The 26,180-nt window shown below is 38.6% G+C and overlaps 3 protein-coding genes across 3 annotated transcripts; 2 read left to right on the top strand and 1 right to left on the bottom strand.

The window, feature by feature from the left end:
• The first annotated feature begins 1,440 nt into the window (after window positions 1–1,440).
• LOC149394869 (F-box protein CPR1-like) lies at window positions 1,441–15,387 on the top strand. Its single transcript, XM_089613990.1, has 4 exons — window positions 1,441–1,964; window positions 14,266–14,951; window positions 15,039–15,112; window positions 15,189–15,387. Exons 1-3 carry the CDS (start codon window positions 1,506–1,508, stop codon window positions 15,079–15,081), a joined length of 1,188 nt encoding a protein of 395 aa, XP_089470116.1. The 5' UTR covers window positions 1,441–1,505; the 3' UTR covers window positions 15,082–15,112; window positions 15,189–15,387.
• Window positions 15,388–16,991: 1,604 nt separating this feature from the next.
• LOC149394868 (uncharacterized) lies at window positions 16,992–19,409 on the top strand. The gene is made up of 3 exons (XM_089614140.1): window positions 16,992–18,253; window positions 18,388–18,651; window positions 18,740–19,409. Exons 1-3 carry the CDS (start codon window positions 16,992–16,994, stop codon window positions 19,407–19,409), a joined length of 2,196 nt encoding a protein of 731 aa, XP_089470266.1.
• A 1,234-nt stretch (window positions 19,410–20,643) lies between these two features.
• On the bottom strand, window positions 20,644–22,826 carry LOC149394867 (uncharacterized). Its single transcript, XM_089615550.1, has 4 exons — window positions 22,134–22,826; window positions 21,639–22,026; window positions 20,950–21,501; window positions 20,644–20,870 (listed from the first exon to the last, which is right to left on the bottom strand). Exons 1-4 carry the CDS (start codon window positions 22,737–22,739, stop codon window positions 20,782–20,784), a joined length of 1,635 nt encoding a protein of 544 aa, XP_089471676.1. The 5' UTR covers window positions 22,740–22,826; the 3' UTR covers window positions 20,644–20,781.
• Window positions 22,827–26,180: the final 3,354 nt, after the last annotated feature.

Below are 26,180 nucleotides of genomic sequence, written 5' to 3'. Positions count from 1 at the left end.
AACTCGAACAGACAAATAGGAAAGAAACACGATGTTGTCCAAGCTCATCACAAGGTCAAGCGCCGTGGGGATCGAAGCTCCGCTCGATGATACCCGGGAAGATGAGCAAAACATCAAGCACGATCGCCTGCATCGTGTTGGACATGGCGTACTTGCTGAAGCAAGGGTTTTGAACGACGACGAAGTACAGAGAGAGGAAGACGAGTAAGTCGATGAGAGGGAAACTTTCCGTACTGGACTCCATCGAAGATAGGGTAAAGGTTGCAGACGGCAGAGAGTACTCAGTCCCCGGCGAGGCGGAGGAATTGTCGCCGTTGGATTGGGATTTAATTGTTCTGATTGGGGGTTTTTGTTTGGGGACGGAGATTAGGATTTTGGAGTGGGTTTGGTGGCGGATTGGGGGAGGAGGACGGTTGATTGGACGAGAGTGTCGGATTAATGACGAGAGTGTGGTTCGGCGGCGATGGTGAAGAAATCGGCGGCGAGGGTTGAGAGCGTGGAGTTGGGCGAGCTCTTCGTCGATCGTCCCGCCGAAGCCTCTCTCGAGCCGTGACCGTTTCAAGTTGCAGCAAGAGTCCCTTGCTCACAGATGTCGAATTTGAGTTGGGCAAATCGCTCGAAGCCCGGTCGGAAGAATCGACACCGAACAACGGAGCGGAAGCAAATGACGATAATCTCAGCGTCGAGGATTTCCTCAACCGTCAGCTTTTGTCGGCTATGAGGGCGATTGGGATCGACGATACAAGAGATTGTGGGTTTGGTTCCATTTTGGCTTTATATATTATAGTATTTAATTTGTAATTAATATGAATAATAATTTAAAATTATATAAAAAATTGTTTAGAAATAAAAATAATCCCATAAATAAAATAGATATGGTAAAAATACAATTATAACCTCAAATAAGTTCTCACGTGACTAAAACGTGTCTCCGAGATAGATTTAACTGCCGAACATTGACAGAAGAGGCAAAACTCGATGAAAACCAAAGTTTAGATAATTTTTTGTGGTTTTTTCGAATTGAGAGGGCAGTTTGTTACCGAGCACAGAGTTGAGGGGGAATTCTTGTAATTAATCCATTTTTCGGATTCTAATAAATCTTCAGTAGACTCATAATCTTTCTAAAACAAAACATTGAATAAAGGCAAATTTTTAAAATTTTACTTTAGGCCTCAAATGTGTTAAATCGATCCGGGTGATAATTGGGTAATTTTTGTTTTAAAAATAAAAAGCTAATTAAGCTATATACTTAGCCCCCATCCTAATAATTATCATTGATCATAATCATTCTTTGATGCTCTCTAGCATAAGCACAAAGTAAGGAACAAATTAAACATATTTTATATATAAAAAAAAAAGGAATAAGTTAAAGTAAATAGTTAAAGTTAAAGTAAATAGTTAAATAACGCTATTTTAGCCAACAAAACCCCAATCATGCACTGCACTTTTCCTTCTTACCTTCTTTAATAAGAAACGCTAAAGCTTGTCGAGAAAGCAAGCTCACCATGAAAACCACCTTGCCGGAGGACGCCATCGCCGGGATTCTAAGCCGACTTCCGGTGAAAGATCTCCTACGCTTCAGGACCGTGTCGAAGCTGTGGCGGTCTCTGATCGACGGTCCCGATTTCATCAAGCTCCACCTGGCCACCCACTCCCGCCACCGCCGCGGCGCCATCATCAGAGACCGCGAGCTCTACTGGATCGACCTCCGATCTCCCGCCTCCGCCGCGAAGCTCCCGAACCCCGTCGCCGACGCCGCCGGAAGCACCGAGGTGATCGGCTCCTGCAACGGCCTGGTGCTCCTCCAGAACCCCGTCGGTGACGTGGCGCTCTGGAACCCCGCCACGAGGAGGCACCAGAGGCTTCCCATCCCACGCGCCGAGTCGGAGTTCCCGAAATTGACGAATCTCTTCTTCAACCGCGTGATCGGCCTCGGCCACGACCCCGTGAACGACGACTACAAGGTGCCAGCTAGCCCCCTCAACTTTTTACTTTATTACATTTTACCCCTTTTCATTTATATTTTAAATCTAATACTTATATTGATTCAAAGATTAAAATATCGATATTAGTACCGATACCGAGATTCTGATTTTACGGATATCGACTACCGACGGATATATCGATAAATAGAACTCCCACATCGATTTTGATTTACTCGAAAAATTAAACTTTCTATCATGAAGTCCCACGTCGATTAAGGATGTATCATTTTTGTTCCTTATAAATCCTTATAAAGGTCATTGAGTTATTCCTCCTAATGTCGATTGGTTTTAAAATAGAACTCCATATACCTTAACATGGTATCCCCTTATCGCAAGAGACCGTTAATCCTCTTGGAAAAAAAAATGTAGATTTTCTATAATAAATAAGTATAAAATAAGTTTTTATAACTTTTATTTTTTATTTAAATTTATTTCATTTATATTGTTATCATTTTTTATTATAAATAAATATAAAAAAAGTTTTTATAACTTTTCTTTTTTATTTTAATTATATTTTTATTTAAATTATTATTAAGAACTGCGGTCAATGCCAATTTTTATGAAGTTTTTAATTGGGTCGAGTTTTTTTTCATTACGGGATTCTCTATTGGTACCGGCGCGATAAACCTTATTTTTAAGGGGATTTCACGATTTTATACTTTTCGTTACCGAGATTGGACGTAAGCGGTATACCGCACGGTAACACACTGATTACCCCAATAACTCAAACATTGCAAGAAACCATATAAATCAATTAAAATACCTTTTTGAAGGCCTAAGCCGCCTAAGTCTTTTGTCAGTTGAAGATCGTGGATTCAAGTCATACTTTAAAAATAATTCGTCTCAAGAATGAAAAAAAAGCATTTAAAAATTATACTGAAATTTAATTAAAATTAATAATAATAATAATAATAAGGGTCCATTAGGTGTATAACTATATTTATAGTTTCAAATTATTAAATAGTCAACGTTTCGTAAATCTTGGATAAATAAACACGTCCATGTATTTACACGCGTAAATTGACGTAAATAATCCTCTATTTTATCTCAATGAAAGGGCAAACTATGAATGCCACGTCATATTTGTAGCTATTTACTTAATATTTACGAAATGTTGGCTTTATAGCAGTATCAAACGTTTTAATTGGCTAGTTACCTAATTTTTTGTAATAATAATAATTTTTGTTATGAAAACCAAACAAATAACTTAAATCGAAAACTCTTTAAAAACTAATAAGATAGAAATTTTAGAAGAGAGAAGAGAGAGGTAGAGAGAGTAAATGATAGATAGAAATGAAAGAGTAAAATGTAAAACCAGGATGAAATTTCTCTTCATTATCTACATGTATTCATAGTAGAATAGTAGATTTGTGTATATTAGTCAATATGTTAGATATATGGTAATTGATTATTTACCTCATATTTTTTTACTTTTGAGCATAACAATTATTTACAACATTCTCCCTTTAGGATGCTTACTAATACATTTACGTGTTCATGCAAAGCTCCCTCTGATGAAGACATGAGTGCGTTCTTTTATAAATCCTACAATTTATGCATTCCAATGTCATGAACATGTTTAATGGAAGTTGAAGTGGGGAGCGCCTTTGTGAGGAGATCAGATGAGTTATCACAAGAACTAATATACTGGATGTTGATAACATTGTTCTTCTCTAGCTCTTGAGTGAACGAAAAGAACTTCGGAGGGATGTGTTTTGTTCTGTCGCTCTTGATGAATTCTTCCTTCATTTGAGCAACACATGCGGCATTATCTTCATAGAGCGTGATTGTTGGAGGACCACTAGTGGCTCTAATATGTTGCGTCATCGATCCCAGCCATAAACATTCCCGAGTTGATTCATGTAGTGCTATAATCTCCGCATGATTTGATGATGTGACGATGAGCGTTTGCTTCTGAAAACGCTAAGAAATTGCAGTACCTCCTTACGTAAACACGTGTCCAGTCTAGGATCTCCCTTTGTGTGGATCTGATAAGTAACCTGCATCCGCATAACCAATAAAATCGTTTCGTCTTGTTAGGATAAAATAATCTTATATCAATCGTTCCTTGAAGGTAACGAAGCACATATTTGACCCGATTCCAGTGTCTCTTTGTAGGAGTTGAGCTAAATCTTCCTAATAGATTAACTGCAAAAGCTATATATGGCCGAGTGCAATTAGCAAAGTACATAAGAGCTCTAATCGCACTGAAATATGGTACTTCAGAACCAAGAATCTGTTTAGATTCCTCACATGGATGAAATGAGTCTTTTACCACATCTAGGAATCTGACAACCATTTGGGTACTTAAAGGATTTGACTTATCCATATGGAAACGTTTTATCACTTTTTTCGTGTAATTTGATTGATGCGCAAATATTCCATTTTTCACGTGCTCAATCTGTAAGCCAAGACAATATTTTATCTTCCCAAGGTCTTTCATTTCAAATTCTTTCTTTAAGTAAGAGATTACTTCTTTGATCTCTTCATCAGTCCCAATGATGTTTAAATCAACGATTAAAATTCTGCGGATTCCGGTCGGAAGACGAACTGAGAATCTATTTTTTTAGAGTCTCAGTACCGGTATGTACAAAACCAGAAATTTTCTTCCGGGGAATCCTTCCACTTTTCGGTTGTGTTTAGGCAAATTCTCATTGCATTACGACGGAAACTTACCGGTAAGTGGTTAAATCCCGAAAATTCTTAAAATTTGATGATATTTAGTGTTTTTCATGAAATTTATTGTTAGTTCTTGATGATTTAGTTCAAATTTTTAGTTTCTACATTATTGTGTTAATTGGAGTTTGTATCCAATTTTTTTCAATTTTTTTATTACATCCGAAATTAAGGTTTAGATTGGAATGTGTTTTTGGATTTTTTTTAAATTAGTTGTAGAATTAAACTTTATCTATAATTAGTTAATTTTTAACATGAATATTATCTAAAACGCTATTTCGATCATTGGTTTAAATCATCAGCATAAACAGTGATGGTCACATACCCGAATGTTGTTTTCTTAAATAAATACGCAATGACAAAGAGAGTTAATGACATAACCCTTTTGTATTAAATATTCGCTTAAGCGATTAAACTACATTCGTCCGGATTGCTTTAACCCCTATAAAGATCTTTGTAATTTGATGCAATATTTTTCTCTAGGCTTCAAACTAGATGATATAGGCATCTTGAATCCTTCGGTGATCTTCATATATATATTCGAGTATCAAGCGATCCGTATAAATAAGTTGTGACAACATTCATGAGATGCATATTTAGTTTCTCATGCAATGCTAGGCTAATCAAGTATCTAAATGTAATTCCATCAATTACATGGGAATACGTTTCTTCAAAACGATTCCAGACCTTTGAGAAAAACCTTAGGCAGCAAGTCGAGCTTTGTACCTCACAATCTCGTTTTTCTCATTTCTCTTTCATACAAATACTCATTTGTATCCAACAGGTCTTACATCTACATGCGTGATTACTATAGGCCTAAAATCCTTGAGCTTGTTAAGCGAGTCAAGTTTGGCTTGAATTGCATTTTTTCATTTATCCCAATCGTGTCTATTTTTTACATTCAGTTACAGACATTGGTTCGAGATCTCCATCATTTTCGTCCATGACATCACATGCAACACTATATGAGATCATGCATCATTGATTACATCATTTCGAATCCATTGTATACCTGTATTGGCATAATTAATCGAAACTTCTCGATTTTCCTCGTTGTGTATTTTTGGAATACGTTCCTCCATATTAGGGTCATTTTGTTTCTCGGCTCCTTTTCTTTTCCGAGGATTTTTATCTTTGGAACCGAATTTTCTTCCACGCTTCAGGCATGTTGTGAGTTCATGAGTGAGTTATTTTCAAATTGTCTTTTTGGGACAACAATTTGCGCAGGATCATTTGCAGCTCGAATGTATGATTTAGTCACTCTCTTAGTGTCAGTAAATGCATTAGGAAGGGGAACATTGTCAGCAAGCTTAAATTTAGGGTTCATCATTTTCTGCCTAGAATACTTTGCAATACCTTGCAAATGTACAATCCTTTCCACTTCTCCTTCACAGTCTTTTGTGTAAGGATCAAGATGCAATAATGTTGGTACAAACCAAGTAATTTCCCTTTTCAGCTGGTTTCTTTCTCCCCTTAATACTGATAATTTTTCTTCATCAAAGTGGCAATCAGCAAAACGTGTGGTAAAAACATCATCAGTTTGAGGTTATAGATACCTAACAATAGATGGACTTTCATAACCTACATAAATTTCAAGCATTCTTTGAGGTCACATCTTTGTTCTTTGAGGTGGTGCTATAAGCACATAAACAGCACATCCAAAAATTCTCAGATGAGATATATTTTGTACTTGGCCAAATTCAAGTTGCGGAGGAGAGTATTTATAATATGCATTTGGTCGGATGTGAATTAATGTGGCATCATGTAATATTGTATGACCACATATTGAAGCAGGGAGCTTTATTCTCATTATCAATGGTCTAGCAATAAGCTGAATGCGCTTGATTAGCGATTTAGCTAGACCATTTTGTGTTGTAGATGAGCAACAAGATGCTCAAAATCAATCCCAACTGACATACAATAATCATCGAATGTTTGGGATGTAAATTCACCAGCGTTATCGAGCCTGATTTTCTTAATTGTATGATCATGAATTTGAGCTCGTAATTTGATTATTTGAGCAAGTAATTTTGCAAATACCATATTGCGAGTTGATAACAGAAAAACATGTGACCATTTGCTAGAGGCTTCTATCAATACCATGAAGTATCGAAATGAAGCAGATGGTGGGTGAATAGGCCCACATATGTCACATTGAATACGTTCAAGAAACATAGATGATTATGTGCGCAAGACCAACATCGAAGGTGTCACATATCAATAAAGCTTTTTGTGAAAGTAGCAAAACCAATAATAGTGTGCGCAAGATCACCATCGAAGTCGGAAGCATCAAGATGAGTAGAGTCATCTAAAGGTTATTGGTCAATGAAGTTAATCTCCCTTTCTTTCCCCTTCAAAGATGCTTTACATAGATTGCACAAATGTTGAGGGACACGGAAAACTCTAGAGCAGTGCCTTTTTATGTCACATCTATGACAAACATCTTTACTACCCTTGGAAGAACTTGGGTATTTTTCCTTTTTGTGGGGATAAACGTGATCATTTTCATTTTATTGCTTCTTATGATAATTTTTCGTGGTATTGTAAGAATGATTATGATTATAACCACCTCGACCGTGTCCGTATCCACGTTCGCGACTACAACCACGATCATGACCTCAACCTCAACCTCGTCCTCGACCCGGAATATAGTTCCATTGTTCAGATTCTTCGGAGCTAACGGCCTTTACTTCGGGTAACGCTTTTGAACCTTCCGGACGAGATTGGTTATTCTTTATCAGCAACTCATTATTCTTCTCTGTAATTAGAAGAAAAATGATCAGCGCAAAATATTTCGTAAATCCCCGAACGCGTTATTTTTGTTGCAAGGTTACGTTCGATGTGTGGAAAGTGGTGAACGTCTTTTCCAACATGTCATGATCTATCACTTGGTCTCCACAAAATCTTAGATGAGATATACTTCGGAGCATCGCAGAGTTATATTCGCTGACCTTTTTTTAAATCTCAGAACCGTAAAGCGTTCCATTGATCACGGTATACCGGAGGCATTGTCTCTTTTTGGTGAAAATACGTGTTCCTCAGCTCTTTCCATAGTAAACTTGGATCTCTGGTGGTTAGGTCTTCACTTTTAAGTCCCTCGTCAAGATGTTGACGAAGAAAAATTAAAGATTTTGTCTTGTCTATATTTGACAAGGCATTTTCCTCGGAAAGTGTTTCTAGTAGACCCAAGGATTTCAGATGCATCTCTACATCCACCCTCCAGGGCATGTAATTTTGGCATGTGATGTCTAGTGGACTGAAATCGAGCTTGACAAGATTTTCCATGATGATAACTATTATGAAATATAAAATTTCTTAGATTAATGATTAAGGACATATAAGTCTACAACAATTGTAAGGAATAAAAAGTAATATATGAATCTAAACATTACTATAACGAAATAAAATTCCTCCGGTGAAATTTCTTTGGTAAAAACATAAACATTAAATATAACAAAAAGTATTGCAATGAAAACTAGTATTAAACGAGACATTTTGAGTGTGAACTGAAAAAATAGTATTTAGAGAGGAGAAAAATATATATGAGGTGGAAGAAAATTTGAGATTATTTTTGTATGTTAAATTGAATTAAATAAACATGTATTTATAAAGTAAAAATATAGCCGTTTTATAGCTATTATATTACCGTTGAGTATTTATTAATTCTGTGGGAAAATTAATTATAGTAAGTATAACAATGTGTAATAAACAAGATGTAAATGTACGAGTATTAAAATGACATAGCTAATCAAAGTAAAATATTAAATAGAGTAGTTAAAATAAATTTATAATTAATAGCATTTTTCTATAAGGTGGCAGAGCCTCCTATATATAGGAAATTGACATTAATTACAAATAAGATGTAACTCACATCACTTTAGTGTAAGGTGACAGAGCCTTCATGTATAAAGTATTATGATGTTATACGTAAATGAAGTTAAAATATTGTAAATCACATCATATTACAATAAGGTGGCAGAGCCTCATGTGTATAGTAATATTGTGTTATATAATAAATACTATTTATACGAGTTTTAGTGTTTAGAGTATTATACATCCGAATTGATCTTGACGAGAGTGATCGTGCTGATAACGTGTTATGAAAGCTGTTGAAATCTAGCTAGACAGTTCGCTCTCCCTTTTCACTTCGTCACCTCGCTTAGCCCGTCACCTCGCCACTTCACCTCGTCACTCCGTCACTTCGCATTTCCTCCTGACAGGCGTGTCTCGGGAACCCTCACTTCTTGGAACTCATCTCACTTGGGAAAAGTGTTGCTTGTCATTCTATTTTCTATGTCTTGTTCTCTGTGTAATATTTATTATTCTCTATTTCCTAGACGTAATTATTACCCTTATTTATTACACTCTCATGTATCTAGTCTATTCTCATGTATCCACCATATGTATAAATAGGTGATACAATTTCATATCAATGACATAAAATAACATTCAAAGTCTCGGAACACTCTCTCTCATTTCTGACTCTTCTCTCTTTATTTCTACATGGTATCAGAGCGCATAAATTCAATCATCATGAACTCATTCGAAAAATCATCCGCCCTTAACACCACTTCGACCACCTCGCAGACCTCGCCCACTCAATCTCACTCTGAATCCTTTTCCCAACATATCACGAGCCACAAACTCAATGGCCACAACTTCCTACAGTGGTCTCAATCCGTGCTCATGTTCATATCGGGGCGAGGTAAAGATGACTACCTCACAGGCGTGGATACATCTCTGAAGATCGAAGATCCGACGTTTAAGAGTTGGAAGACAGAAAATAACATGGTGATGTCCTGGCTCATAAACTCTATGCATCCCGAAATCGGGGAAACCTTCCTCCTTTACCCAACGGCAGCGGAAATCTGGCAAGTAGTTAGAGAAATCTTCTCCAACTCCGAAGATGTGTCCGAGTTGTTTAAGACTGAGAACACTTTCCACGACCTACGTCAAGGAGATATGTCTGTTACTCAGTTCTTCAGCTCGCTCACGCATCTATGGCAGAAGATCGACCTCTATGAACATCACCAGTGGACCTGCACCGAACACTCAAAACTCTACCGCAGGATAGTGGAGACCAAACGTGTGTTTAAACTATTATCCGGACTCAACCAAGACCTCGACGAGGTCAGAGGTCGGATACTCAGTACAAAACCACTATCGTCTCTCCGCGAAGCCTTCTCCGCGGTCAGACATGAGGAAAGTAGGAGGAAACTCATGCTTAGAGTTATCCAATCGAGCTCAATTCCGGGCTCATCCTCAGACTCGTCTGCCCTCACCATGCATGGAGAAGAAGCACTTGCAGCTCGCATCTCAACAGAGAGACCTCGCAAACCTCGCCCCTACTGCGATCATTGCAGACGACCTGTACACCTTCGAGAAACCTGCTGGAAGCTGCATGGGAAACCACCAAGCTCGAAGTCAACCCGAGACACTAAGGATTAGAACTCAGTTGGAAAGTTAGTATCTACCTCGTCCGTTGCCTCGACCTCGGACTCATCTCCCTTCAGCAACGACCAACTCATATTCTCTAGAGGCTTATCCAACAAGTCCAACTCAGTGGAGAACGCTCAGGCATTGATCCTCTAGGTAACTCCCCTGGAGCCCTCCATGTAAGCTCAGAGAATCCCTCAGCATGGATTGTCGACTCCGGTGCCTCTGATCACATGACTGGTAATCGAAGTCTATTCACAACTTACTCCGTTTGTAATAGAAGCATATCAGTCATCATCGCCAACGGAGCCAAAACTCAAGTCATTGGTATTGGCACCGTGGTCTTGACGAAGTCCATGAGACTAGAATCGGTGTTCTTTGTTCCTCAACTACAGTGCAATCTCCTATCTGTGCATAAGATCAACAAAGACTCTAAGTATCGTACTATTTTTTTATGAAAGTTCATGTGTGTTTCAGGAACAGGTCACGGGTGGACAGATTGGTAATGCCGAGCTGAGTACCGGACTTTATGTCATCAAGCTAGATCAGCCCGCCATGTGTCAACTAACCCAATATTCACCCCAGTATCAAGAGATCATGCTCAATCACCTTAGACTAGGACATCCAAATTTAATGTATCTCAAAAGACTGTTTTCTTCTTTGTTTATCAATAAAAATATCAATTCCATTTAGTGTGACATGTGTGAGTTCGCTAAACATACTCGAAGTTCATATCACCCCACCTCTACAAACCATCTCGCCCATTTGCCATAATTCACAGTGATATATGGGGTCCCTCAAAAGTTCCCAATATCACTGGAGTTCGATGGTTTCTTCTCTTTGTTGACGACCACACGAGACGCAGTTGGATATACATGATGAAACAAAATCCGAAACATGCAACCTATTCAAAATCTTTCACAAAATTGTCCAAACACAGTTCGATACCCCCATTCAAATTGTCCACACTGACAACGCTCGAGATTACTTTAACTCTGAGCTCGGCGATTTCTTAAAAAAACATGGCATAATTCACTCCAGCTCGTGCGTTCACACCCCGCAACAAAATGGGGTAGCCGAGCGGAAAAATCGACACATTCTCGAGGTCGCCCGAGCTATCATGTTCTCCTCAAACGTCTCATCTCATTTTTTGGAAGAAGCTGTCCTCACAGCCACCTACCTCATAAACAGAATGCCATCTCGCACCCTTGGCTACAAAATCCCAGCACGAGTCATTCTCGAGACATATCCTCATTCTCGTCTCATCTCCACACTACCTGCGAAAGTATTCGACTGTACAGTCTTTACCCATTCTTATAACCAATGTAAGCTAGAACCAAAATCACTTAAGTGCATCTTCCTTAGCTATTCAGCAACTCAGAAAGGCTACAAATGCTATGAACCCGGTCACGAAAATCCATAGTATCCATGGATGTATATTTTCATGAGTTAAGTCCTTACTTCGCCAATTCAGCTCGTCAGGGGGAGAATAATGAAAATGACTTCCCGAACTGGCTCATCATAAACCCAGAATTTACCTCGCCTCATAGTCCACCCAGGTCGCCACTTCCCACAAACACAGTTCTCCCAAGTCTAATCTTGCTTCCCTCGCCAAGTCCGCCTCTGATTCCCAGCTCGCAAACTTTTGAATCTTCTCCATGCAAACTGAATACCTCCCAGAGTCCGGTACAAGCTTGCGAACAGGATGTCTCTCTGAACCTGAACCGCGAAACTACTGAACAAGGTAACACTTCATCTCCGGACTTACCTATTGCGTTGAGAAAACCTGCTCGGTCGTGTGGTCAATACAGGATGGAGGATTATGTGTATTATGGGAACATAAATACAGGCTACCAAGCCTACATGTCAAAGCTAGACGAAGTAAAAGTGCCACAATCCATCGAGGAAGCCCTTCAGATTCTAGAGTGGCGAGATGCTAGTCATGCCGAGATCCAAGCCATCAAACAGAATGATACGTGGGACATCATCGAGCTGCCACCAGGCAAGCGAACTGTTGGATGTAGATGGCTTTTCACCATCAAACACAACCTAGATGGAATAGTGGAGAGATTCAAAGCTCGTCTTGTCGCAAAATGGTACACTCAGGCATATGACATCGACTATCAAGAGACGTTCGCTCCAGCCGCGAAGTTCAATACCATCAGGATCCTGCTTTCACTAGCAGCCAACTTAGATTGGCCTCTCATTCAGCTCGATGTGAAGATTTCTTTTCTGAATGGCGAACTAGAAGAGGAAGTCTACATGCAACTCCCACCGGGATTCAATAATGATTAAGGTGCCAACAAAGTCTGCAAACTCAAAAAATCTCTATATGGACTAAAACAGTCCCCTCGAGCGTGGTTCGGAAAATTCACCAATGTGCTCAAGCATTGCGACTATGAGCAGAGTCAAGCAGATCCGACACTCTTCTCAAAGATCTCCACACAAGGCAAACACATCATCCTTAGTGTGTATATGGACGACATAGTCATCACCGAAGACGATCTAGAAGAGATCAAGAGACTGAAGCAAACTTTGTCATCTGAGTTCGAAGTCAAGGACCTCGGCAGCCTACGATACTTCCTCGGCATGGAGGTAGCTCGATCTGAAAAGGGCATCTCTTTTTCCCAGCGCAAGTACACTTTGGATCTCCTCAAAGAAACTGGCATGCTTGGTTGTTAACCAGTTGACACTCCGATGGATGCCAACGTGAAACTTCTAGCTCGCACCACCGAGGCCGCCACCGACAAAGAAAGATTTCAGCAGCTCGTAGGAAAACTCATCTACCTCACTTACACGAGACCAAATATTGGATTCGCAGTGAGTATGGTAAGTCGATTCATGAGTAATCCTTCGAAAACTCACATGAACGCAGTTATGAGGATTCTCCAATATCTCAAAGCTGCCCCAGGGACTGGTCTCTCCTTCAAGAAAAGACGAAGTCGTGGTGTCGAAGTGTTCACAGATGCGGACTGGGTTGGATATGTTACAGACAGACGATCAACATCAGGCATGTGCACATATGTCTAAGGAAATCTTGTCACATGGCGAAGCAAGAAATAGTCTGTTGTCTCAAGAAGTAGTGCTGAAGCCGAGCTCATGTCTTTAGCCAGCGGAGTATGTGAAGGCATTTGGCTGAAGAGAGTTCTCGATGACCTCAAGATCATCATCGAAGGTCCAATCAAGCTTTTTTGTGATAATCACGCCGCTCTCAGCATAGCTAAAAATCCAGTCCACCACGACATAACGAAACAAATCGATATCGATCGATACTTCATCAGTGAAAATATTGAAGCAAAAATTATCGACATGGAATACATTCTGACAGGTCATCAGCTCCCTGACATTCTCACCAAAGCCCTTCCTCGAGCGACATTCTCTGAGCTATGTAGCAAGCTTGATCTCCTCAACATATACAGTCAATCTTGATGGGGAGTGTTGAAATCTAGCTCGGCAGTTCGCTCTCCCTTTTCACTTCGTTACCTCGCTAGCTTGTCACCTCGCCTCACCCCGCCTAAGCTTCACATCGTCACGCCATCACTTCGCCTTTCCTCCTTACAGGCGTGTCTCGGGAACCCTCACTTCTTGGAACTCATCTCACTTGGGAAAAGTGTTGCATTTATTTTTCATTCTATTTTCTATGTCATGTTCTCTGTATATTATTTATTATTCTCTATTTCCTAGACGTAATTATTACCCTTATTTACTACACTCTCATGTATCTAGTCTATTTTAATGTATCCACCATATGTATATCAATAACATAAATTAACATTCAAAGTCTCGGAACACTCTCTCTCATTTCCGACTATTTTCTCTTTATTTCTACAAAAACCAAAGAAATAACTTAAATCGAAAACTCTTTAAACACTTATAAGGTAAGAATTTTAGAAGAGAGAAGGGAGAAGTAGATAGAGTAAATGATAGAGAGAAATGAAAGAGCAAAATGTAGAACCGGGATGAAATTTCCCTTCATCATCTACATGTATTTATAATAGATTTGTATACATTAGTCAATAAGTTAGTTATAGAGTAATTAATTATTTACCTCATATTTTTTACTTTTGAACATACCAGTTATTTACAACAATTTTAACTTTTTTTATTTAAGTTTCATTTTTGCCTTTCTAATAAATTTAGTTTTCTGGCTCCGCCCCTGTCCCTTAAGGTGCTGAGGATGGTGGTGTTCTCGTGCAAACACGGAGGCGCAGGCGGCATCAACACGGCTTTCCGGGTCTACAGCACGAGTGGCGCCAAGAAGTGGAGGAACCCGAAGAATGGGACGAAGTCGAGCGTCCCGGGATGCTTCCGCAGAGGCCACGCCCTCGTCCGCAACGCCTTCCACTGGCTCGTGATCCGCTGCGCCGCCCCTCATGCAGCGCCGCAGAACCCCGGCTCGATCGTGGCGTTCGACGTCGGAGCCGAGCGGTTCCGCGAGGTCGCGCCGCCGCCGAATTACAGCCGCGGCGGGTTCGAGGCGAAGCTGGTGGAGCTAAAGGGTTCTCTGTGCGTGGTGTGCGTATACGCAGAGCGTCGGCTCGTCGTGTGGACGATGAAGGAGTACGGCGCGAGCGAGTCGTGGACGAAGCTCTTCTCGGTGGGACCCGCGGAGATGGGAGGCCCGTACATCTACGTGGTCCCCGTGGCGTTCGTGGACGAAAATCGGGTTCTGCTCGAAAAGGACGGGGACGTGTTCGTCCTCTACGATATCCGCAGCAAGAGCGTGGAGTTCGTGAGGATTTCGGGGGTCGCTGGGTACACCGAGGTGAGCGCATGCGTCGAAAGCTTGGTTCGGTTGAATTGGGACCGCGAAGATTCGGAGAAGGAGAGACCTAAACAGAGTGGGAAAAAGAGGTGATTAATATATATATATTTTTTTTCGTCTCTTATATGTACTCGTCCGTATGGTATGGAATCTGAATTGTGCGCTGGTTTGAGTAGGGTTGATGATTTTCTATCCAAAGGATTCAAGCTCAAGCTGTGAACTAAGTGCATAGATGATGATGACTTGTGAGGTAAGTAAAGGACTGTTTTATAGATTTTGTGACGAGTTGTGAACATAATTCTATCTTGGCTACTCATTTCTTTCAGGTTGGAGCTGGGTTTTGAATGTCCTCTTGTCTAATGGATTTAAGATTGTTTACTTTCAGACTGATATCTATTGTTTTTTTTTTTTTTTGGAAGTTCCCAAGTGGGTGAAATATTGGAAGGTCTCTTCTAATGTTTTTAATGGCCAACGAACAATGTGACGTAACTATTTGATATAATATGTTTTTGGTGTGTACTGTCATTTTTTGTTGTAACAACGGAATGTTTTGAATGGCCAACTAACAATGCTCTAAAAAACTGCGTGAATGTTTTTTTTTTTTTTTGAGGTAACTACTTGTCCTAGACGGAATATAAGTGTATTTTTTTTAATTATTTTTTTTACACTTTTTGCTTGATTTGTTTTTGAAGCATTGATTTTGCTATAATTTTGCCGAGTTATTATTTTTTTTTTTGGCAGAAATTCGGTGTCGTTTTCTTGCATAGCGAAGTTAAAAAGAAAATAAGTTTATCACACATGATTTGTTAGTTATGGACTAATCAGACACAATGCAATGTACATAATTATTACATAATAATCACAGTTCGTCGGTCAAAATTTGTTATGGCTATTCCCCTAATAAGAAGTGTAAAATGGGCTAGTGACAATAAATTTCACGTTTAATATTATTAACCATAACGGTTAATAATATTTATCATTATGTTATTAACCTTTTTATCATTATTCCGAATCCCCTATAATACGTAATCTATGACGAATGTTAATAACAACTTTATAGTCACTAAGTAACCAATTAATTTGCCATTTTTCCAGAAATAAAATGTGCTAAACAACTGATTATATTACTTACTATTAATCGTACTGACTATTACTGTTAATAACATTAAAATATATGCTATTAATAACTACGGTTGATAACACTAACTATTAGAGCAACTCCAACCCACACCAAATTTGGTAGGGAAACTTGATAAAGCAAGCTTGATAAAGCATGTGATTTGAAAACCAAACCATGTTTTGGTTCCCTTAGGAAAACCAAGCATATCACCATGTAAAAAGTCCAAATTACCCTTAAATGAATTTTTTTTTCAAAATCAATCCTTCACTCACTCCAGTTGTCTTTTTCAATTCAGAAACCAAAACAAAAGAAAAAAAAACGTGCAGCCCACAGCCAAGCACGTTTCCCTTTCAAAAAAAAAAAGAAAAAAAGAAACCATCCTCAGAGCCACTCAGAGCCCTAGCCCGCAGCCGTCGTCGCCACTCAGCCGTCGTCGCCACTCAGCCGTCGTCGCCAGTCCAGCAATCTCGCGAACAACATAGCCCTCCAGCCGAGTCGCGAACCAGCCAAGCCACAGCCAAGCACGCCCATCTCCACGGTCGTCGCAAACCCCAACGCACGGCAAACCCGAAGATATATGGGTAAGTTTCGATCCCTAATTCGATGATATTTTGTAAGAGATTTGTTTGATTTCCTGAAAAAAAGAGTTTGAGTTCGTCATGTTGGATCCAGAAAAAAGTCCGAAATTGTTGTCTGTAATTTCGACGTTTATAGTTGTTATTTTGATTTCATTTCGAAGATTTCGATTCCCAGAAAAGATATCGTTTAAACTCAAATTTTTAACTTCTTAACAGGTTCAAACGTTAATATATGTTGTTTATTTGATGGTACTTGGGTGAACAAAGGTACAAAATGGGAATATACTAATGAATCGCGATTCGAACTCCGTGCACTCGCGAAAGACATATCTCGGGCGGAGCTATTAATCGCTATGTACGAAGCTTTTTGTGTCGACAAGTCGTTATACGATTTGAAACTTGAAGCTGCGTATGTTTGGGCTGGAAGACCAATGCCTCCTCTCATTTTGGCGTCGGACGCTAGTGTGACGGCATTTATGTTAGAGAATTCTGGTCAATCCAAGCTGAGGATTTCCTTATGCGTAACCCCCGTGAAAAGAAACATTGTTGATGCAGCTCTTGATACAACTCCAAGCAGGGCAGTTTCACCAACCCCAAATTCTCAGGTAGCATGCTTAGGTATTAGCGTCGAGGTGAATGATTTTCAGGCGCCATGCGATGAAGAGGGTGATGAGGAAGGTAAGGATGGTGATGATGAGGAAGATGAAGATGGCGATGATGAGGAAGATTTTGATGCAAGCGGATTCTATTGTGAGGATAATCCGGTTATGAATGATAATGATATTCCCATGTCAGAGCCAGTATCGGCGACGCCTCATAAGAAGTCAAAATTATGGGATGCACATGTTTCAATTCCCGATTCGGAGGAAAATGTAAGTACGCCTTCATCCACTGCCAGTTCTTCGGACATATGTGTTGGGCAAATTTTTGATAATAAGTTTGATTTGAAAACTAAAGTTGCCATGCTTGCAATGAGAAAGAGCTTTCAGTATAGGGTCTTCGAAACAAGCAGGAGTCGATGGGTAGTCAAGTGCAAAGCTGGTGATTGTACTTGGAAATTGAGAGGGAATAAACTACCAAACAGTGATATGTTCGAAGTGAGTGTGTATGTTTCTACACATACTTGTTCGATTGATGCCCCTGCTAGTGGCCAACTTCAAGCTGCACCATGGATTGTAGGACATGTTATCAAGCATAAGTATAGTCTTCAATCGACATCATATACACCAAGGAACATCATAGAAGATGTACGAAAGGAGTATGGGATAAATTTGAGTTACGAGAAGGCTTGGAGATGCAAGGAGACGGCAATTGGGTACATAAGGGGTACACTTGACGAGTCATACAAGCGGTTACCTGCTTACTTCTACGCATTAGAACAAAAAAATCCAGGTTCGGTTACTGACCTTGTTCTTGACTCCGGCAGTCGATTTCGGTACTGTTTTTGGGCCCTTGGAGCTTGTATACGGGGATTTGCATCATGTCGACCTGTGATATGTATCGATGGTAGTTTCTTGAAGACAAAGTACGGAGGGCAGATATTATCGGCGATTGCATTAGATGCAAATGACCAATTGTTTCCACTTGCATTTGCTGTTGTAGACACCGAAAATAATCACTCTTGGACCTACTTCCTTCGGAAACTGAGAGAGACCATCGGTTCCCCGCCAGATCTTTGTTTCATATCAGACAGGTACTTAATTTCGAAGATTTTAGTTTTGTTTCGACAATTTTGGAATGTTATTTCAGAGATTTTAGGTTTTCTGAGAAGTACATTTCGAATATTTTAGTTGATCTAATATTTATGTTTCAAACGCTTTGTTTTAGGCACGCGAGTATCCTTCATGCTATACCGGTTGTGTATCCAGAGTGTTATCACGGGATCTGCTACCAGCATCTAAGTATGAATGTTGCTCATGTGTTCAAAACCGATGTTTGTGGCCCAGAGATGTATGGCGCATGTTATGCTTGGAGAAAATCTGTTTTCCATGCTCAATTCGAGAAGCTAAGGCGTAAAGATCCAAACCTTGCTAAATATCTGGAAGACATTGGAATTGAAAGGTTTGCTCGGTCGTACTTTCCTGGAAAAAGGTAAGTTCACAAGCAGGTAGTACTTTATTTCGAAGATTTTGGTTTGTTTCTTAGATTTACAATGCGACTTCGAATATTTTAACAACAGGTACAATTTATTGACGAGTAACTACGCGGAAAGCTTCAACAAGAGGATAAAGGACGCTAGAACATTCCCAATTTGTAGCATGGTGGAATGCATTCGATTTACTCTTCAAGAATGGTTCTTCAAGCGAAGAGAAAAATCTGGAAATGCGAAGACCAAACTGAGTCCAAAATTTGATGAGGACTTACGACTTCAAGTTCAAAAGGGTCGCCATTTGCAATATTCGGGGGTTACGCAACATGAGTTCTTAGTACTTGATGGAGACGAGGATGGCACGGTAAACATGTTGACAAAAGAATGCACATGCGGGTTGTTTCAACTTCTTGGTCTCCCTTGCATGCATGCGACGTGTGTCGCAACAAAGCGTAACATCGATGTGTATTCATTGTGTCACCCTTTCTATCGAGTAGAAAGTTGGAGAGCAGCCTACATGGATGCTGTGTACCCTTGTGGTCCTGAAAACGAGTGGAATGCTCCAGAAGAGCTGTTGAATATGGAGGTCAAGGTACCTGTTGCGAAAAACCCCGCCGGTCGGCCGAAGAAGAAGAGCAAAGGAGGACGGCGCAAGATCAAACGTTTGCCGTCTCAAGGTGAAGTCATTGTTGTTCAGCGCAAATGTAGTATTTGTGGAGGTAGAGGACATAATAGGAAGTCGTGTACTTTTCGTCAGTAGTATTGGATTTCAGACATTTAAGTTATTTTATGTGTTTGATTTCAGGGTTTTCAGCTAATTTTCAGACATTTCAGTTAGTTTATGTGATTAATTTCAGACATTTCATTTATTTTATGTGTTTGATTTCGGAGTTTTCAGTTAGTTTATTTGCTTGATTTCAGACATTTCAGTTATTTTATGTGTTTGATTTCAGAGTTTTCAGATAATTTTTATAATGGATTTCAGACATTTCAGTTATTTTATGTGTTTGATTTCGGAGTTTTCAGTTAATTTTTATAATGGATTTCAGACATTTCAGTTATTTTATGTGTTTGATTTCGGAGTTTTCAGTTATTTTATGTGCTTGATTTCAGACATTTCAGTTATTTTATGTGTTTGATTTCGGAGTTTTCAGTTAGTTTATTTGCTTGATTTCAGACATTTCAGTTACTTTATGTGTTTGATTTCGGAGTTTTCAGTTATTTTATGTGCTTGATTTCAGACATTTCAGTTATTTTATGTGTTTGATTTCAGAGTTTTCAGATAATTTTTATAATGGATTTCAGACATTTCAGTTATTTTATGTGTTTGATTTCGGAGTTTTCAGTTATTTTATGTGCTTGATTTCAGACATTTCAGTTATTTTATGTGTTTGATTTCGGAGTTTTCAGTTAGTTTATTTGCTTGATTTCAGACATTTCAGTTATTTTATGTGTTTGATTTCGGAGTTTTCAGTTATTTTATGTGCTTGATTTCAGACATTTCAGTTATTTTATGTGTTTGATTTCGGAGTTTTCAGTTAGTTTATTTGCTTGATTTCAGACATTTCAGTTATTTTATGTGTTTGATTTCGGAGTTTTCAGTTATTTTATGTGCTTGATTTCAGACATTTCAGTTATTTTATGTGTTTGATTTCAGAGTTTTCAGATAATTTTTATAATGGATTTCAGATATTTCAGTTATTTTGTATGTTTGATTTCAGAGTTTTCAGATAATTTTTATAATGGATTTCAGATATTTCAGTAATTTTTTGTGTTTGATTTCAAAGTTTTCAGTTAGTGTATGTGCTTGATTTCAGACATTTCAGTTATTTTATGTGTTTGATTTCGGAGTTTTCAGTTAGTGTATGTGCTTGATTTCAGACATTTCAGTAATTTTTTGTCAATGATTTCAGACATTTCAGTAATTTTTTGTCAAGGATTTCAGACATTTCGGGTTCATGTATACATTACAAACCAAAATATCATCCAAAAAACTAGTCTCCAAAACTACCAAAGTTATTATCAACAAACATTACAAACCCAATTTTCATCCAAAAAAACTAGTCTCCAAAACTACCAAAGTTATTATCAACAAACATTACAAACCCAATTTTCATCCAAAGTAATGTTCATCACCCCTTTTTCAGGCTTTTCAGTTTGGCTGTGTTCAACGGAGTGTAATCATCATACTTTATGGGCCGCTTGCTCTTTCTCTTCGAAACTACACAATCCAACATAAAAGAATTAAAAAGAACATAAACCATGAAATATAGGCAACAGTTTGAAAATTGAGAACTTACCATAGACACGGACAGATTCTTTCGCCGGAGGGTTGACGAAGTCGTCGTCGTCGTCATCGGGGGCTGCCACAGAGGTTTCCGTCGTGGGGGCTGCCACAGTTCTTGCCGTCTCTTTCGTCGGAGGGTTGACGAAGTCGTCGTCGTCATCGAGGGCTGCCACGGTGGTTGCCGTCACGGGGGCGTTCACGGTGGTTGCCGTCTCGGTGGCTGCCACGGGGGCTTCCGCCTCGGGGGCTGCCGTCTCGCTTGCCGTCTCGGGGGCTGCCGTCTCGCTTGCCGTCTCGGGAGCTGCCACGGTGCTTGTCGTCTCCGGGGCTGCCACGTTGCTTGTCGTCTCGGGGGCTGCCATCCCTTCGTCATCATCGTCTTCATCTTCGTCGTTGTCATCATCTCCATCGTTGACATCCGGAGGGTCCAAAGTTTCATCATCTTCATCGTTGTCATCATCTTCTTCTTCTTCCTCCTCACCATCATCATCCGGAGGGTCCAAAGTTTCATCATGAATATTAACAGCTTCGTCAGGGTCAAAAAATAAACCTTCATCATTCTCCACTGCCAAAAATTATGTCACAAAACACCAAAAATTAATAACTAATATTCGAAACAGTATATAAAAAAAGCCATAAAACTCCGAAATCATTAACAATATAAAACTAAAAACTTCGAAATTCACAGTTGAGAGAGATAACCATGTGGCGATGGTGACCTCCGCCGTGGAAACTTCTCCGATGGATACCTCTCTTCTTGTGTAGCGCTTCCCGGGACGACACTTACCAAATAATCGAGTTTCTCAGTCGTGTCTTTTTGCCACCTCATGATTTGCTTCCTCATGCGCTTCTGCTCCCTACACATTTTCTTAACATTCTGCTCCACATCACTCAAACGTCGTTCAAGTATTGAAAAATTCTCATCTCCACGTGGTGGGCCAACGTCCTCTTCATTCACGTACGCCGACTTCTTGTGCGCTACAACAGAATTGTAACCCGGATATTCTGGTATAGTAGATGGGTGTCTCTCGAGTATGGAGAGATACTTCTTCTCACCATCGGTAGGCTCAAGCGTCGGTGTTGCCTCCACCTATAAAACAAAACTTCGAAATTAATCATACATAATAGTTGGAAAACGTCGAAATGAAGCTGAAAATGTACATAAAATCTCCGAAGAAAAAAAGTTAGAAAACATACGCTTTGTCGGATTAACTTTTTTGTGAACCCCTTCTGTCTTGCTTGTTTCATGCTCACCCATTTGAGCATTCTCGGAATGCTATTCTCGCTCAATTTCTTGCCATACTCTACACCGACAAACTCTATGGCCTCGTACGCCCAAAATTGAACCGCAGGGAGAAACCCTTGGACCGCATACTTTGCGTCTTGAACCTTCTTCTGCTTCTTACCTCGATTCTCGTATAAGGTACGCAGGTGTTTCGGGTCCGTCGCTAGCAACCCCTCGAGAGTGGCAGCCCAACTAACGTGGCCCCACGGAAACGCCATAAAGTATGGGAGCTCATCGACCATACTTAACAACTCCTCCCAAATACCTTGCCAACTATCCTTTCCTCGTATGATGCCTTCCACAATCAAACACAGTCCGAGCTTGTACAAGTCTTCTTTGTTCGTGCACGTGTTAAAAGCTGCCTCTAAATCAGCAACAGACGGTGCCTTGTGAAGTTTTTTGTCGTTGTCATCAACGTGTTCGGGGTCAGGAAAATACGTCTTCAACAGACGGTTGCTTGAAAGGTGCTTCTTGAATTCTTCCGTTGATGGAAGCGTACTAAACTTTAGTCCGGTCATCAAACCAAACTCGTTTCTTCCGAAACGGATAGGATTCTTACCGATACCAAAGTAAATTGCATCCTGACATCTTTGCTGGATGCGTCGTTGGAGAAGTTGGTTTATAATCACACCATTAAAGTTGAAACCCGTAACGGAAGGGGAATCGATCCAACTAAATTGTGTGTCCTTCAACCTAGCATGTAATCCGAATACCATAAATCGTGTGCTTATTACCTTCAAGAACCCGCTGCCTCTGAAACTTATTTGACCACTGTAATCCTTACAGATGGGAACTAACAATTCATACTTCGGTGCCTACAAAAAAATGAGAAAAGTTCGAAATAAAGAATCAATCACAGAAAACTTACTGAAAACTCTGAAATCCTGTACATAAACTAACTGAAAACTCTGAAATACATAAAAAAAGATAACTGCAAACTCTGAAGTCTTTTACATAAACTAACTGAAAACTTTGAAAATCATTATATAAACTAGCTGAAAACTCTGAAATCCATTACAAAAAATAACTGAAAACTCTGAAATCCATAAAAAAAATTAACTGAAAACTCTGAAATCATTTACAAAAGATAACTGAAAACTCTGAAATTTATTACATAACCTAACTAAAAACTCTGAAATTCATTACATAAACATAACTGAAAACTCTGAAATCCTTTACATAACCTAACTGAAAACTCTGAAATCCATTCCATAAAATAACAGAAAACTCTGAACTCATTTACAAAAGATAACTGAAAACTCTGAAATCCTTTACATAACCTAACTGAAAACTCTGAAATTCATTACATAAACTAAATGAAAACTCTGAAATCATTTACAAAAAATAACTGAAAACTCTGAAATCCTTCACATAACCTAACTGAAAACTCTGAAATCCATTCCATAAAATAACAGAAAACTCTGAAATCATTTACAAAAAATAACTGAAAACTCTGAAATCCTTCACATAACCTAACTGAAAACTCTGAAATCCATTCCATAAAATAACAGAAAACTCTGAAATCATTTACAAAAAATACCTGAAAACTCTGAAATCCTTTACATAACCTAACTGAAAACTCTGAAATCCATTCCATAAAATAACATAAAACTCTGAAATCATTTACAAAAAATACCTGAAAACTCTGAAATCCTTTACATAACCTAACTGAAAACTCTGAAATTCATTCCATAAAATAACTGAAAACTCTGAAATCATTTACAAAAACTAACTACAAACTATGAAATCCTTCACATAACCTAACTGAAAACTCTGAAATCCATTCCATAAAATAACTGAAAACTCTGAAAATTCATTACAAAAAATAACTGAAACGTCTGAAATCAAACACATAAACTAAATGAAAACTTTGAAATCGTTTACAAAAAATAAATCCATTACATAAACAAAGCAAACTTAAATCTTCGAAATCCCTTCAAACCGCTATGAACTTCATAGCCAAAAAATCCAAAATCTCTAATCAAAACTACATCCCATCCCAAAATTTCACACCGAAAATACCAAAGATTTCATATCAAAACAATCTTAATCACCAAAAATTCATCGAAAACTTCAAACCCTCATACCCAAAATCTTCGAAACATATTCTAAACAACCCTAACAAGTCATAATCGAAGATTCTCAAATAATGTCATCTAAATAATTATGAAACCATTTCAATTTAACAAACCCTAAAACAATGGGACCCAAAACAAACTCACCATTTTCGTTTGGTTCACGACTCGGCTGGACTGGCGAGGAGGGCTCGGCTGGTTCGCGAGGAGGGCTAGGGTGGTTCGCGACTCGGCTGGACTGGCGACCACGGAGCGAAATGGCGAGTAAGGCTGGACTGGCGAGGAGGGCTCTGATGGTTCGCGACTCGGCTGGACTGGCGACGAAGGACTGAAATGAATAGTAGGGCTGGACTGGTTTACGACGATGGGCGTGGGTGCATGAGGATGACCGACGGAGAGAAGAGAAGAGAACGAGGGATTTGGGGCGGGACGGGATGAGCGGGGTTTTTTTTTTTTGGGTTTTGAATTGAAATGGTTCGGGAATGGGAAAGGCACGCATGAAATGGGAAGGAATGGGAGTGCAGAGAAAATAAAGGATTGATTTTGAAAAGAATTTTAATTTAAGGGTAATTTGGACATTTTACATGGACAAATGCTTGGTTTCTCTAAAGGACCCAAAATATGGTTTGGTTTTCAAAACACATGCTACACTAAGCTTGGTTTATCAAGTTTCCCATTTGGTATGAGATGGAACATATTCGGTGTGAGTTTGCTCCAACCCACACCTAATTTTACATCAAATTTGTTGTAGATAAATAGTTCCACACCAAATTTAGTGTGAGACTATTCATCTATATCAAATTTGGTGCAACACAATATTTAATTGCAGTTCACTCCTCAAAAAAATTAATTTATTATTTTGACCATAATTTAAATAATATATATAAAAATACATATCATCAATTAAAAAAGAGAGTAATAAAATACATGACATTAATTAAGCACAATACATACCAAATAAAAGACACTCCAATTAATAATAATACATATACAATCTCAATAAAAATTAAACTTATGACACACGATATAATAGAAAAAACAAAATACAAAAGCATGGTATGAGTAGCGAGTATCAACGTTTTTTTGTGTGTTTTATTTTTTCATGTCTGTGTTTTTTTTTCTCCAATTTATTTTAAGTATTTAATTTTACCTATGAAATGCAATGTTTATTTGATTTTAATTCTATGATTTTTAGGGTGATTTTTAAATATTAATTTTGTAGTATTATTAACATAATATTTAATATTAATATAAATTAATTTGATATTGTTGATATAGAAAAATAATATAATATTTAATAAAATTATTATTGACATAACAAATTAATAGAAAGGTTAATATGCAATTGATATGAAGTAATATTGAAAAGTATAAAAAGAGAATATTCTTTTTGTGTGAGGTTTTGTGTTGTGGGTGGGAGTGAAAATATTGTAGCTGCACCAAATTTGGTGTTAAAATTACACCAATTTGGTGGTGTGGGTTGGAGATGGTCTTACAGATAATAATATTAATCATTACAAATATGTAACAAATTTGGGTTTTTAGGATTCGTGACCTTTTGAATAGTTCTTAAATTTTAGTTGACGTTTACATAAATTTTGTTGAGTAATTTATTTTAGGCCTAAAGTATGTTGTGGTTTAACTAAAGGGATTATACCATAAGTATGATATTCTCAATAATTTTTAACTAAAAGGATTATACCACAAGCATGATATTCTCAATAATTTTGGACCAAAATCTAATAAGTCTATTTTAATAATTAAAAAAAAAAGTATGATTGCCCATTTTGTAAATTTACTCTTTTATCTCTCTCTATCTCTCTCTCTCTCTCTCTCTCTCTCTCTCTCTCTCTCTCTCTCTCTCTTATGCGGTTGATTTTTTAA

Source organism: Urtica dioica, chromosome 5, assembly GCF_054948205.1.
Source record: "Urtica dioica subsp. dioica isolate 48M chromosome 5, U.dioica_male_clone48M_v1_H2, whole genome shotgun sequence".
Classification (NCBI taxonomy): domain Eukaryota; kingdom Viridiplantae; phylum Streptophyta; class Magnoliopsida; order Rosales; family Urticaceae; genus Urtica; species Urtica dioica.
Note: the sequence above shows the minus strand (reverse complement) of the source record. Positions and strands in the feature narration are given on the sequence as shown.